Source organism: Cyprinus carpio, chromosome B1 (assembly GCF_018340385.1).
Source record: "Cyprinus carpio isolate SPL01 chromosome B1, ASM1834038v1, whole genome shotgun sequence".
NCBI classification, from domain to species: Eukaryota; Metazoa; Chordata; class Actinopteri; order Cypriniformes; family Cyprinidae; genus Cyprinus; species Cyprinus carpio.
The window spans coordinates 3,864,628-3,881,111 of NC_056597.1; the positions used below are offsets into that span (position 1 = coordinate 3,864,628).

The 16,484-nt window shown below is 35.2% G+C and overlaps 2 protein-coding genes and 1 long non-coding RNA gene across 3 annotated transcripts; 2 read left to right on the forward strand and 1 right to left on the reverse strand.

Moving 5' to 3' along the window:
• Positions 1–168: 168 nt before the first annotated feature.
• Positions 169–7,066, forward strand: LOC122135840 (S-methyl-5'-thioadenosine phosphorylase). The gene is made up of 6 exons (XM_042716286.1): positions 169–320; positions 4,370–4,456; positions 4,683–4,741; positions 4,862–5,030; positions 6,312–6,413; positions 6,520–7,066. Exons 1-6 carry the CDS (start codon positions 297–299, stop codon positions 6,769–6,771), a joined length of 693 nt encoding a protein of 230 aa, XP_042572220.1. The 5' UTR covers positions 169–296; the 3' UTR covers positions 6,772–7,066.
• A 4,080-nt stretch (positions 7,067–11,146) lies between these two features.
• Positions 11,147–11,479, forward strand: LOC109096688. Its single transcript, XR_002018967.2, has 2 exons — positions 11,147–11,190; positions 11,319–11,479. It is a non-coding gene; the product is annotated as an uncharacterized LOC109096688 (long non-coding RNA).
• A 24-nt stretch (positions 11,480–11,503) lies between these two features.
• Positions 11,504–15,895, reverse strand: LOC109098476 (cyclin-dependent kinase inhibitor 2A-like). Its single transcript, XM_019112064.2, has 2 exons — positions 15,525–15,895; positions 11,504–13,946 (listed from the first exon to the last, which is right to left on the reverse strand). The coding sequence occupies exons 1-2, from the start codon at positions 15,657–15,659 to the stop codon at positions 13,695–13,697; spliced, it is 387 nt and encodes a 128-aa protein (XP_018967609.1). The 5' UTR covers positions 15,660–15,895; the 3' UTR covers positions 11,504–13,694.
• Positions 15,896–16,484: the final 589 nt, after the last annotated feature.

The window sequence follows — 16,484 nt, forward strand, 5'->3', positions numbered from 1 at the left end:
TTCCCACCGCATTATGTAATATATCATATACATTTCTATAAATCCTGGTAAACATTTTTTCTTAGTTCATGTTAATTATACTCTTTTATTGACAAGTGTTGTCATGAATGTGTTTAGTTGGCTTCATACTCTTTGCGACTGCTGTTGATCTTATCCACTCTTGTGGAGGAGATTGTTTCGTTAAAGCACACTTACTTACAGCACAGTAGGTGGCGCTAATGCGCATCTTTCTTTTCAGCTTCCTAGTTCTTTCTCAAGAAAAACTAGCTGATGCTGTGTTTTACACGTGAGAGAAAATGGCATCTAACAGTCACGTAAAGGTAAATCTAATAGTATTGAATCATTATTATCATTATTGATAATTAAATATATGGGCGTACACATGGAGAAAATATATGTAAGAAAATAGTTTAGGAGATTGAACACTGCAGTGATTTCACCTCAACACGCCACTAACTGAACGTTGCATTAATTGGATTCAGAAATGAAGATTGAATTTATAACAATCGGTGTATTGAATTTGGCAGTATACAGCACTTTTCTTTACATCCAATATCAGCAGTTCGTTTCGCATTTTATAGATCATGAAAATGTGCTATCACCACATGCTTTACTGCTTCCTGGAGCCTAGCCCAATGCTGCTAACGGCATGTAACGTTACCGTAACAACTATCGTATGTTAATATTTCTGTGGCCGTGAAATAATTCTAATATAATCGTATTAATAAATGTAACGTTGTTTCGTCGGTACAATCGATATCATTAGACTTTAGACTTTAGACTGTGCTCTTTTTGACATTTCGTAGAATCAAAGTTTCGGTTGTGACCGTATTAATATAAAATACAGTCTAAAACGTACAAAATATACGACTACTATCCTACATTTAGGTTTAACTGGCATGTTGAAAGAATTAAACCATTATGAAGTGACTCTTAACAGCACCCTGATTGAAACTTAGCCCCAAAACTTCTCAATTAAGCATTAAAATAATAGTTCTTCCCAAAAAGAATATTCTGCCATTATTTACTCGCCCTCCATTTGTTCCAAACCTGTCTGAGTTTCTTCTATTGAACACACAAGATAATGTTTCTTAGGCTAATGACACACAAGGCAACTTTTTGAGCAATTTTGCTGGGCAACTTTTTTGGAGCAATGTTTCTTGGACACTTTCCCACTGAGAATGGGTAAATTTCTATCAGGATACTTTGGATCGGTCGTGGGCCCTGTGTCTCAACTGGTTTCCTGTTGACAGCAACATTAACCAAAGTTGCCCCATGTATCATCAGCCTAAGAATGTTATTTAGAATATTAGAAAGTTTAGTCAACTAAAAATACTTCCATCATTCTCATGTAATTAGATATGCTTTTTTTGACTATAATAGTTTTGTTTTTGACTTTGGCTTCAATAGGTTGCAACGCACCTCAACTTTTACGTTTATAATGCAAAAAATTGAGATGCAAAAAGGAATGAACAGCTGAAAACAAAAACCAAGTTGTTGCATGAATAAATTCGTATATACAGTAGTGTGCAAAAGTCTTAGGCCAATAGTATTTTCACCCAAAAAAAATATTTTCACCCAAAAAAACCAGTTATTTATATTTTTTGCTGTAGTGTGTCAGTAGGAAATAACAGTTTACATTTCTAAACATTCCTTTTGCCATTAATTGTTTTAATCCAGTGAGATTTTTGTATGCACAAGGAGTTGGACAGCAGCCAGTGCTCCACACAGAGATCTGATCTCACCATCATCCAGTCCGTTTGGGATTGCATGAAGAAACAGAAAAAACCGAGGCAGACTAAATCCAGAAGAACTGTGACAACACCTCCAAGACACTTCAGGAAACCTTCCTGCAAAGCTACCTGAAAAACTATGTGCAAGTGTACCTAGGACAAAAGCTGCTTTAACAAAAAGGGTGGTCGCATCAAATTCTGATTTGATTAAGTTAATAGAAGTTAATTGATAAATAAAATGTATTTATGGCATTATTTTTGAAAGTATCCTCACTTCACACCATGTTTACACAATTGACTAAAACTGTTAACAGTATTGTAGCTTTGCAGGAAGGTTTCATTAAGCATCTTGGAGACATTGCCACAGTTTTTCTGGAATTAGTCTACCTCAGTATTTTCTGTTTCTTCATGTATTCGAAGACAGGCTGGATCATGGTGAGATCAGATCTCTGTGTGGAACACTGGCTGCTGTCAGACTCCTTGTGCATGCAAAAATCTCACTGGATAATTACAATTAATGGCAAAAGGAATGTTTGGAAATGTAAACTGATATTTCCTACTGACACTGTAGCAAAAGAAAAAATATAACTGGCTTAAAACCATTTTTTGTTGGTGAAAATACTATTGGCCTAAGACTTTTATATATGTATATATACACACAACCCCAATTCCAGAGAAGTTGGGACATTTCGTAAAAGGCAGTAAAATCAAGAATCTGTGATTTGTTCATTCTCTTTAACTTTTATTTAATTAACAGAAGTAAAAAGAAAAGATTTCCAAAGTTTTCACTGACCAACGTAAATGTGTTTTGTAAATATGAACACATTTTGATTTTAATGGCTGCAACACTCTCCAAAAAAGTTAATTGATTAGGAATTGAGGATACTAATTGTTAAAGTTCTGCAACCAAAATTTTTGTTCAGTCTCGCTTGATACAAGACTTCAGATGCTCAGCAGTCTGTGATTGTTGTTGTCTGATTCTCCTTTTCATGATGAGCCATACATTTTCATTAGGAGTCAGATATGCTGGCCAGTCTAACACATTTACTCTGTCTATGAAACCATGCTGCAGAAGCACATACAGAATGAGAGCTGGCATTGTCTTGATCTAATAACCATGGGCTTCCCATGAAAGACATCATCTTGATGGCAGTATATGTCTCTGTACAATCCCAGTATTTGCCTCCATGTCAATGGTACCTTGACACATATGGCAGTCACCAATGCTTGTTGCTCTGCTGCACCCCCATACCATGACAGACATTTGCTTTTGCTTCTGTGACTAATGAAAGTCTGGATGGTCCCTCTGGTCTTTGGGACTGAGAACTCAAAATCCATTTTCCCAGAAACAAGTTGGAATGTGGTCTCATCTGAATACAGCACACATTTTCATTGTCTTTTTGAGTATCTGAGATGAGCTCTGGCCCAAAGAATCCAGTGGCATCACTGCATAGAATTGATGTATAGCTTCCTCCTAGAGTAACAGGTATTCAAGGTGCATTTCTTGATGCAGCAGCAGACTGTGGTAATTGACAGCAGTTTTCTGAAGTACTACTGAGCCCATGTGGCTATATTCAACACCGCAGCATGACGGTTTCTTATGCAATGCCTTCTGGGCTCAAAGGTCAAGCACATTCAATTGAGGTTTCCTGCCTTGCACTACATGTACTGTGATTTCTCTGGATTCCCTGAATCTTTTCACAATATTATGTATGGTACTTGGTAAAAGACCTAAACTCTTTGCAATTTTGCGTTGCGAAATGCTATTTTTGATTTGTTTGACACTTCTCTCATGAAATTTGGCACAAAGTGATGAGCCATGATCTGAGATGCTTCTTTTTATACCCAAACATGATACCTTGACCTATTTCCAATTCACCTGCTTACTGTGAACTCTTTCAGAATAGCTTAATAGTGGATATTATATAACCTTTTCACTTTTATTTTGCCCCGTACCTTTTTTGGAATGTGTTGCAGTCGTCAAAAACAAAATATTCATATTTAAAAAATGCATTTACAATGGTCAGTGAAAACTTTGGAAATCTTTTCTTTGTCAGTTAAATAAAAGTTAAAGAGAATTAACAAATCACAGATTCTTGATTTTATTGCATTTTACAAAACGTCCCAACTTCTCTGGAATCGGGGTTGTGTGTGTGTTTTCAGCTGCATTCTTGATTCTTCTATTCTGATGGTGTTTAGCAAACTGTCTAGGAAATCATTCAGGTTAAGTGACTTGGCTGTCCTCAACTTAAGTGCTTAAGACTCCACTCGCTTCTGGAATACTTGATTCTGTTTGTTCAATAATGGCATTTAGCGGTCAGATATCTATGGCAGCACTGTAAATCAGAATGCTCATCTGGGTAACTGAAACAGGCCCTGCATGACTCATGTCTCATGCAGTACAGTACATACAGTATCACAGACTTGCTCTCTCTTGTTGCATACAAATGCAAATGGCACCATCTTGCATCTATAGTATGAATATCATTTAAATATATATTTTTTAATGAACCACATCCTATTTGTTTTGTCATTATAAAATATTTGCGAGTGTTGGAAATGTTTTTATTAAATCAGCCAACTGCAGACACCCATCCCACATTCAGATATGTCTATAAAACTTTGTGTTCTCATAGATAGGAATAATTGGTGGATCTGGTCTTGATGATCCAGATATCCTGGAGGGAAGGACAGAACGGTATGTAGTCACGCCATTTGGAAAGGTGAGTGTCTCTGCATTGTGTCTAGTGTACTTTCTTGCATGCAAAATTATGGGAGAGTACATTTGGAAATGAATATATGCATTTGCTTTAGTTAAACTCAGAAGTTGAAATAATTGCTAATTATGGTTTGCTTCTAAATCATGTGTTCCCAATAATATATAACAGTTGTATTCATAGGCAGAGCCAGTAGTGTATTTATTCATACTCATTTCTTCTCTTTTGACAGCCATCTGATGCTCTAATTTTGGGCAAAATAAAGAATGTAGACTGTGTACTTCTTGCAAGGTAATTACACTACAGGGTATATACAATATAATATACAATCTGATTTAAATTTGAAATATCAGCTGGTTTTATAGTTATCAAGGACAGAAGTCTAATCTAGAACTTTTTCCCCTTTACAAGGCATGGGAGACAACACACCATAATGCCCACCAATGTCAACTACCAGGCCAATATTTGGGCCTTGAAGGAAGAGGGCTGTACTCACCTGTTAGTCACCACAGCATGTGGTTCCCTCAGAGAGGACATCCAGCCTGGGGACATTGTTTTGATTGACCAGTTTATTGATAGGTTAGTGTTAATTTCTCTATAATCATTTCTCATCACATTTTCAATTTCACACTCACTTTAAAATCACTTTAAAATCTTTCAAAAACAAACAAACAAACGATTCAAGGAAACAAACAACCCTGTAAACTTAGGGTCCTGGGAGCTTAGAAGCATTTGAACACAAAACCCTGGGAATTTAATATTTTATATTTTTGTTTTGTTTTTTTCTTCTTGTTTTCCAAAGCTTAAGATTAATGTTCAGGGAAGTAGCTTACATTTTATTTACTTTTGAGCAAATTGGCCTAAAGACATGTAGCTCTGTCTTTAGATTCATTGAACCATGCAGAGTAAAACAATATTAACGGTTGACCAAACTGCTGCTCTGCTATTTTTCTATCTGAAATGTTGTATCTTTGAACCGTATTGCCCAGGATGGCCAAAACCTGATTGTGATAAAAATAAGAAGAAAAAAAACCCTGGCATCGCGGTCTTTGGCAAGGTTTGTGTTTTGACCTCGACATGGAATGACTGCAACCATGCATTTTCAATGTGCATTGTATCACCTCAGTTCTGGAGCTCCAGGAGCTTGCCAGTGAACCCCAGTAAAATCCAAATCCACCTTCTCTTTCTTTAGATTAAAAAAACCACACTGTGCTCAACCTAAACTTAAAGTTACTTGAGCAGCCACCGAAACCAGCTGTGTGCGACAGGCTTCCTGTCTTTAACAAAACTGATTGAATTTAACCAGATGTGAGTTTTTTTTTTCCTTTAAGCATCTCTTATATCCATTTAATATTAATTTTGCTAGAGAGAAATGTTTCTTGAGGAACTTAGTTTATCTGAATGTCACAAAACTTTGAGAAAAAAAAACGCAGTACAAATTCTTAGGAAGGTCACACACATCTGTCGAATGACACAAACTGGCATAAAATTCAAACACATTGTTTTTACACGAGTATACATACAGTAATGGTGCTACCACTCAGCATCTGTCGGCAGTGCCAAGATAAGACTTTAGAGGCTGCTCAAAATCCTGCATTTAGTGGTTTAGGAGTTTTTTTTTTTCGCCATACATCACACTTCAAACTCATTGACAACACTTATTCATTGTTGACTTGAACATTTGAGGACTTGAGTACAGAATGATGTGTCCAGTGTTGGATACTTATGATACTTCTCATCTGGTGGAAAACCAGATTTTTTTGTTCCTCACAGCAGATTTTTTTTCAGTTTGGTTCATATTCACATTTCATTTTCATTTTAATTTCCACGCAAAAATGTTACACACAACCCTGAATTCAAGACAACAAAACGTGTCCAGACATTCTATGATGGGCAGCCCACCAGCCATCCAGGCGTGTGCCACATCCCTATGGCTGAACCTTTCTGCAACCGGACTAGAGAGGTAAGTGACATTTCCCAGCTCTCTGTCTGTCTCATTGTTCATCCTACCATATTCTCCTTCTTATTTGTTTCCTATTCTCATTCCTTTTTCTTACCTTCCCTTGTAGGTGCTCATGGAGGTTGCCCAGGGACTCGGTGTGAAGTGTCACACCCGAGGGACAATGGTGACCATAGAGGGTCCTCGTTTCTCTTCTCGGGCAGAGAGCCTGATGTTCAGACAATGGGGTGCTGATGTCATCAACATGACCACAGTACCGGAGGTGGTTCTTGCCAAGGAGGCCGGGCTGTGTTATGCTAGTATTGCAATGGCAACTGATTATGACTGCTGGAAAGAGCACGAAGAGGCGGTGAGCAGATAGAAACTTTTGTCTGTGTTTTTGTACAATTTGTGTGTGTACTTATCCATATTTTATGGGCTATTCTGTTTTGGCAGAAGTGAGATAAATATGACAAAACCACTTTTTCAGGACGTACAAGGACATTCCCATTTGTGTAAAACAAATGTACAGGGGTTGAACAAAATAATGTGAAAACCTGGGAAATAGGCAATATTTCGTAATGTTTTACCACCATTTGCCTTTAAAGGGTCCTATTATGCTCTTTTACAAAGTCTTGATTTTGTTTTGGGGGGTGTACTAGAACAGGCTGTGATACTAGGTTGTTTGAAAAACACATTATTTTCACATATTTTACATTATTACAACACCTCTCTCCCAGTCTGGTATGAATGGCTCGAATAGTTCCTGTATTAAATGAAGGCCTGCCTTCTGAAATATGAAATCTGCTGTGATTTGTTAGCTGGGCCAGTATGTGCTGTGATTGGCAGCACTCGGCGCCTGGTCAGGAAAAGTCATGCCCCTTACCATAACTGCCTGCCAGCTTCAGTTTAAATTTTGCATCAAAATCAAATCAATTTGTAACCACTCTTAAGCTTGTCTGCCTTGGGAACACTAGCGTCCTCGACATAGTGATAACACTCGCTGCCTTCTCTAGTGCAGCTCAACCAGGTCTCATCCCATTCGTCGATCTTTGTAATGTCACAAATCTCGGAAAATGCGTTGTAGTCCAAACGAGCCGTTCGTTGTAGTTTTTGAAAAGTCATTTCTGTTGGATAAAAAATTTCCTTTTGAATTGGATTTTGACTTTGTAACTTTGCAGATCTTTTTTTATGCTCAAACAGCAACATTACAGACTAACTAAAGTTGAAAAAGTGAAAAAGCATAATAGGACCCCTTTAATATAACTTCCAACCTCCTTAGAATAGATTCTCAAACTTTTGATTAGCCTTCAGTTGAATGTCATCTCAAAACATCTGCTGGCTTTGTGAAGCTTTTGTGGAAACTGGGTCTTCAAGGTGAAGGTTTGCTGTCACTTCATCCTTCTTAGTGTTTGACGGCCCCTTTCATTCACCTTGGGTATTTTGCTCACTTTTCTTCTTCTCTGATGAGATCTTGTCATGCTTTGTGTATGCATTCATAATCATAAAGACCGTTGATCTTAAAACACCAGACAGTTAGGCTGTAAAGGTTACATATGGTCCTGCTGAACAGACTTCTGTGATTTTGACTTTTTGAAAGTCTGAGAAGTTACACATTTCAGCCATGGCTTGTACTAAAAGCAATTGAATACTCCTACACTGATATACAAACCAAGACCATGTATAAAAAAAATAAAGAAAATAAATAAAAGATAATCAAGTTTTTTTTTTTTTTTTTCACAGTAGTGTACACAAATTATATTAACCCCTACAATCATTTTGTCAAACCCCTGTGTTTTTTTTTGTTTTTTGTTTTTTGTTTTTAATTGTATTTTAAGTATTGTATGTATGTTTTTTTTTTCCCCAGAATGTAGTTTCATGGTTTGGGTTAGGTTCTAGTATTTATAATTAGATAACCTTATATTATAACCTTACAGATAACCTTACATTGACTTTTTTTCTTTTCTTTTGTGTTTGTGTATGTCTGTCTGTCTTTCAAGTCAGTTGAGTTCATGCCAATAGTCTTTCTAAGCTGAGCGCATTCACAGCTGCACGCTTTTGATGTTACTCCCACACAGACCAAAAAAATTCTGTGCAGGAAAGACTCATAAATGTGTGAGTGAAAAAAGCATAAGATTTCCTCAATCAGAGCTAAGTGAATGGACAGTAGCTGCGTCCCAAATGATGTACTATACAGTGTGTACCTATGTACTCAACCATGTAACGTATGAATTATATAAGGTTATTTTGTCATTTATAATTGGAGTCTGATAGCCCCTCCCCTTTCGCTATTTAATTAAAGCTGCGACAGTTGAGGGCATGAAGTGTCCAACATTTTACACTTCGTTTTTTTGGTTATTTAAGTGTACTCTCTGTGTATTTTCAGTGTGAATGCATTACTCGCACTGTTTATACTACAAAACGTCATCCAATAGTGCACAAGTACATGATTTGGGACACACCTAATGTTTCAACTGGAGTCCATTTTGTTTTCAGCATGGAACTGAAACCGTACCAAAATACACAGATTCACAAGGATTGCATGCTAGAACAGTAGAGAGATTTTAAATGCATTCGCAGGTCAAATGTTACCTACAGAGACCATGCATCAATATTTCTTTCCATCTTGTTTTATCTTGGAATCATGATTAAAGTTGTTTTGATAAATGGGAAATTAGTATTTTATGAAAGAGAGAAAAGTAACAATTCATGTCTAATATTAATACTCTTTATAATATTACAAATATATTATTGCCACATTTAGCCTAAATAGTGTGTAATTGATTTATTTCTACAATATAAAATAGAACTTTAAAAATAAATGGCCTGTTTTTTTTTGTTGTTTTTTTTAAGCTACTCTAAGTGACTTTTGGCTCTCTAGTAGATAAAAAACAATACTGTATGTGTCTTGCGAAATACCATTGCTTTCGTTGTACTTTTGGTCTGCTTCTCTGAACTGATGAATAGATAGAAGACATTTTATCAGAGCAGATGGGCAAATAATATTTTTTGTTCGGCTTTACAACCAGTGATTCCCTGGTGGTTTGAACTTTTGAATTATGCGTGGTCAAGTTTCCTGGTTCATTGTGACAACAAATTTTCAGTTTCACACTATCCACAGCTGAACCTTTTTTTAGCTAATGTTTTGACGTGACATGCACGGGCAAATGATGTAAGCAATTTGCCACGAAATCCATTGCATTATTCTTACCTGACTGGTGCTCTTTCAAGAAAAAATAATGATTTTCATTAGACAAAAACAAGATGATGTAATTCAAAAGCAAATACTAATTTTGGCAGCAGAATTAATCAATATCTACAACCTTGGGTCCATATAGGCCCAGCTATTCCTTTGGTCCTTATATTTGTGGCAAATACTCACTTCAAAAATTTAGTTTTTTATTTTTTCCCCCCATAAATGGAAGCATTTGCCTCTTGGTTACAAATGCCACATAAAAGCCCTTTGTTACTTAGCGAAGTGTTTTTTTTTTTTTTTTTTATTTAACTAGACAGTATGTGTTTTGACAGTGAAACTGTACATAATATTTTGATGCCGTTACAAAGAAAGGACATGAGAAAAAAAGCAGAAATGTGTTCAAAGTTGTTTCTTCTTAGTTACAAAGGATTTTTTTTTATAGGATATTCATTTTTAAGTCAATAAACTCTCTGCAGATTATTGTTTCCGATAGCCGGACGACCGGTTAGGCTGGTAGTTTGCTGCAATGTTTACTTCCCCTCACAGTTCAGAGTCCTCCTTCCGAGTTCCTGCTGCTGACCTCTAGTTTTCACTCCCCACTTCACCACATCCTTCCGTCCCTGTCCTGTATTCTCATTCTCTCTCTGACTCATGCACAGACAATCACACATATTTTACTGCCAACCAGTTAGTCAGTTCCTCTAAAGGAAAACATTGGTGATAAAAAAAAAAACTAGTCTGTAGTTCAGTTTTCTTTCTTGATCACGCAGATTTTTCTTGTTGCTGTCTTGATTCAGTAGATCCTGACATTGTCCTCTATAAATGTGAATGCACAATGTAACTGTAGACAGCTAAATGGCTGACAAAGTCTGGCATTAATTAGAGACAATAGTCCATCTGTTGCTTGAACATAAATGTCTTCCATTTTCAGTTATTTTTTTTTAACTTGTGACAGGTTATTCATGACTCATGGCAACCTTATCTGTGTTATCTGAGTGGCTACAGGCAAATGTGAGACTCGGAGACTTAACAGCATGATATTTGTTTTGAGGATGTTGTTTGTTTTTAGAGGTAAAGTTTAATTTTAAGAATAAATGTGATCATTTTTAGTTCAAACTGGTTTTCTGCATTTACTGCCCAGTCATATATTAATGGTTGATCTTTTGCTTGCTGGTCCATTAATTTAGCCTTTTTTCCTCATGTATTTTTTTTTTTTTTTTTTATAAATCTGCATATACCAAACTTAGCTACTTATATATGTGTGTGTATATATATATATATATATATATATATATATATATATATATATATATATATATATATATATATATATATACACACACACACATACACACACATACACACACATATATATATATATATATATATATATATATATATATATATATATATATATATATATATATATATATATACACACACATATATATGTATATTATATATATATATACACACACATATATATGTATATATATTTTTTTATTTAGTTTCGTTACAACCTTGTCAAGTGATAGAAGGTTTGTTTTGAAATATGTATTGATGATCTGTCAGATGGACTGGGAGACCACAATAAATGCACAAAAAGTGAGTTTAAAGCTCTTTAAATTATGTAAATTACAGATTTTTTATAAATGTATGTAATCATGTAATGTATTTTGTCTTAAATGTGATATCTATACTGAGATATTTATGTTGTTTATCTTGTTGCCCAGCTGATGTCACAGTCCTCAGTAATGTTGCCCAAACATTAAAGCATCCAGCCATTGAGGAGCCATCCAAGATGTGGTGTCCACAGCTGCAATCATGTTTCTGTAAACAAGCGTGACATTCCTACCATTATTGACCTAAATAAAAAAAAAATGGTCCACCCTGACATGGCTATTATTTTTCTCTTCAAAATGGTGTTTGTTTAAAAATGTAATGCATAGTAGCATTGCCAGAGGACAGGATCTATTGATTATCACATTGTTTTTCAGTGCCTTTTAATAGTAGCAACAGTTATTACACCTTTAAGTACCTTGGATAAATCAAAATACAAGTGTTACTGTCTACGTTAGTCCTAGGGAAGACCGCATAAGAAATGGTTGGTGGTGAGACTGTGTGACGGCAGAGAAAATGCTTTCTTCAGACCCAGAATGGCTACAATAACCCAAACAACCACGGTCAAATGCAGCAAAAAGAGGAGTTTTTATTTACAGAGAAATAACAAAAGGGTATTAACTTCAGAAGGGGGCAAGGCCAAAATAACAAACATACCAAAACTAACTTCTACAACCCAACTAAGCTTCAAAGAAAAAAAAATACAGCAGATTAAACTAACTCCCTAAACTGACATAAACAGCAGAAAATAAGTAATGCAAAACAAAATGCCACCCACCTTCCTACTAAACCCAAAACAAAAGACTTGAATGAATTTAAACTCAGTATTTATGGGCAATAGAAGTTAAACACTCACTTCTCTTTAGATAAAGTTTTAGTCATAGATGTAATCAATGAGACAAAGGACAGAAGCTCTGCTTCAACAGTCTCAACACAATTGAAAGAAAGAGACACCAAATCAGCAAACTAAAGGATGAAACCTCAGCAGCTGCACACCATCTAGCCACCACCAACTACTGGTCTGAGGGTAGCTGTAGTTGAAATACTCTCTCTCCCATCACCCAATCACAGCAGAGCTCTTAATTAACCTCAGTTGGGGATACTGCTCTGAGGGGAGAGAGAGCAAGAGAGAGAAATGGCTCTGGACAAAACACAAGTATAAATATTTTGGTTGGATATAAAAATACATGTATTTCATAACCACAAATAAATATATGCTGTTTTTCCCCTATGAAAATTGTGTGGGATATTCATTGTGCCATATTTCAGTGCATTGATGAAATCCCTCCATTTTAAGTCAGCAGCACATTGCTTTTTCAGAGTTTTGTGAAGAACAGATGCATATTTGTAACAAAATTTGGTTGCGTCAGAAATAGTTTTCTTTTCAGTGTTTTTGCCTCGAGGAATCGTAACAGATCTCCGTGTATCATGTTTCTTTTATAATATTCCTGCTTCCAAAATGGAGGATGTCTAACTTTGATTTCTGATCGAATTATTTTCTGTTCCTTTCATGAGATTCGATCAGCCAACCTTGCTTGTCCCCTCGTTGTATTCGGTCTAATACGTAGCAGTCTCGTTGCTAATACGTAACAATCTCTTCAGAGATAAACCCTCAAGTAGCCTAATAGGTTCTCTTCAAATAACCATTTGTCTTTTGCACTTTGGTAAATGTAACTAAATGTCTCGAGGCTACATCAAGCTTTAAATAATTAGCTACATTTTCTTTCTTTCTTTCTTTAATCTGTCTTTCATAGGTTTCAATGGTTATTTGCAATAGGAGGAAAACTAAATAATAAAAAAAAACTTTCCGCACAATATCAATATTTTGCACTCAAGCTGGCGAGGCAATGATTAAAGAACCCAAATTATGGGTTATAAAGAAAAAAACATAATAATAAAAAAACTTATCATAAACTTATCGAAAATATCTTATTTTCTCAGAGAACTGGAAAATATAAGCCACATATTAATAGGTTATTTGGTTTGAGCGCATACCCAATAAACGGACAACTTCGTTAGCTATCTTTCCTAGACTTAACTCCATTTAGCCATCATCATGCAAATATTAGCTATAGCCTATGTTTTTTAAAAAAATAATAATAATAAATAAAGATTTTTATACATTAGCCGTAATGCTGCGTCCAGATATACACTTTTAGTAGGGTGATATTATCATTAATGCTTCAAAATTAAAGTTGTTTTTTTCTGTAGTTTTTGATAGTGATGCCGCATGAAGGCCTGTTAAAAATGAATAACTGTGAACCATAAATTCTCAGGAATAAAAATACTTAAAATGTTTAATACTCTAAACAGCATAAAAATCCACAAACAATATTGTAAATTATTATTAGTCACAAATATTATCCTAAACAATTAAAGTGCATAACTGCTGCGCTCATTCCTTTATTATTTTTTAAACCTGTCATATTATGTGATCAACATTTAGTTACGAAAAAAAAGAAGAACTTTAACTTTAGCGTATTTAACTTTTAAATACGATTGAGAAATTCAGCCACGTCCATATGGCCAGTCTGTCGTGCCACATCCACAGGTCGTAAATTGCTGTGATCTGTTGCATTGGGATCGGCGTTGAAGCGAATTAAAAGCCGCACGGTGTCCATGAATCCGGTTCTGGCAGCATCGTGCAAAGGAGTGCTTCCTGTCCCGGGATCAGGCACATTAGGATCTGCTCCATATTCCAGCAGCAGGTGAGCCAAAGGTGTGTTACCCATCATCATCACCTGCGGGGGTAAAAAAAAAAAAACTTGCAATGTTGTCACCAATGTTTTTGGTATAAAGATTTGTTATTTTCTATTTAAAATAATAAGTAAATTAAAAACCAAACAAACAAACATGCTGACTGCGATTCCTACTTTAATTGTCATTATTTGAATCACTGAGAAAGATTTTCTTTCGTTCGGTAAGAACAATGTAGCTAGTGCATAGTGTAGTTTATTAGGACAATAACTAAGAATAGTTCAACAACATTAATAATTTAACTGCTCATGTTGTAACATTTGTTTTTATTATTGCTTAATATTGTTTTTAGATAGGCCTAAGTGTGTATCATATGAGTATGTCCACTTTGTGATAGGCCTATCTATAGCATATTTCGTTAAAACTAGAAAGATTAAAATGTTTCACTTAGCCTATCTTACCAATTAGCCCGAAAACTGTATATGTCTAATCAATCAGTCACAGTTTCTGAATTTTTGCAGTCTTTGTGTATGTTCGTTTTAAGCTTGCTTAACTATTACATCCTCTCCGCAGGCACTTTATTTTGCCTCTCCATTTTTTAAATCTTGCGCAGAATGGGGAGCATCGCAACATGAGTAACCATCATTAGAACAGACTAGAAATAAGCTACGAGGTGAAATTGCTTTCAAACATGACCACTACCCTCTCAGCAGGACAAAAAGTTTGTTTTAGGCTAATCTGGTTTATAATATTCGCTACCTCACTGAGACAGGGTGGTGAATGTTGATGTGGGATAGCCTAATTTTTTAATAATAATACAATACATTCATCCCAAAATATTAAACGGGAGTGTTTTCTATTATTTAGCTACAACCGTTCTGGTAGTACAGAACTCGGTTGACATTCATTAACACAGTTTAGGAATAGGATAAACTGTCAAAGAGATTTATAAATTATGAAATAGCCTAAAATGCCACAAAGAAACACTCCACAGTCTATGAAACTCACATAGGACCTACTTTTAAAGTAGCCTGCAATTCATAGAATGGGATTAATTTCTTATTTTAAAGTAGCTACATGATTTTATCTTTTTTTTTCCTTTCTTTCTTTGCCTTAAATACCTCCAGATAACTGCACCTATAAGATAAATACTTTAAAATATTAATAATTTTCTAATACACTGTGGAAATAAATAATATTAACCATATATATTTTTTTCATAGTTATTAGAATTGCATTACAGTCTAAATATGCCGAAAATGTTTCCAGTTAGACTCACTAGCGACAATGTAAATATTAAATTCAAGTAAATATGCTAGGCAATAAAAAAAAATATATATAGGCTATATAAATAAAAAACTATTAAACCGAGTGTGAGAAAGAATTAAAATTCTAAAATTAGGCTATATTAAGTTATAGGACTAATACCATATTATAAAATAACTTTCGGCAGTGTTTTCTATTAGGCTATTTACAACCGTTCTGGTACAGAACTCTGTTGACATTCATTCTACAATATTTCCTTTAGTTGTATTTAATATTTGTACGTCTGCAGTCCGTCTTATGCAGTCCGTTTGCATTTTTAATAGTTTATTTATTCTTAAGACGTGTCTAAAACCTACCTGTATAGGTGTTCTACCGAATTTGTTAACGCCGTTCACATTGACTCCGTTAGATAGTAAAAACTGAACATGGTAAGTGTTTCCAGTCGCGGCTGCTTTGGTCAGTTCATCCTCGGCATGCATCGTTTTCATCATCAGTCCACTGAAGGATTTCGCTTTGACAGGTAGAAGCAATAAGGAATCATCTACTGGTTACTGCGAAAATAATCAGAGTTCACATTGCATTATAATTTTCTATGTCTCCAGACGAAAAGGGATCCTCTGAGCTGGGTAAATACGTTAAATCGACTTCTTTATAAGGCTGCTGTATCTTATAATTATTACGCGTAGGGAGATATTTGTTCGGACTTGCCTCTGTTATGAACGTCACGGCAAACCGTACTGCAGTAGTGTATGCACTGCGCATGCGCACTCAAACAGCTGATCCAGGAAGACTTGGAGATACAATGACACAGTAAGGCAATAAGGAGAGAGTCTGTCAATGTTTTAAAAACTGGTATTAAAGATATTAAAATATCAGTCGTCAGAACGCGTTTTCTTTGTCGTTGTCCACAATCGGACTTATAGGCTAATATAGGCTACATATTAAGCAAATCAGACGCTGTTGGTGGCATTTTGGATAGGCTCTTTGGGAAGTATGTATCTATCTATTTTTTTTTTTTTTTTTTTTTTAATAAATAGAAACGCGATGCTAGCTAATAATAATGACTCATTCAGCATCCCAAAACTGAACTAGATTTATAAATGAGTTGTTCTAGATTATTGATTACACTGCATTTCATAATTTAGTCATTATTAAGCCAGTCCAGTATGGGACACCTACTTTGAGCAACATCACTCATAATAAAACATACATTTAGTTTACATTTACATACATAGGCGACTTTTTTTGTTTTTTCGTTTTTTTTTTTTTTTCTCTGTTTTTTTATTTGCTGAAAATATTTTATTTCTTATGGGTGT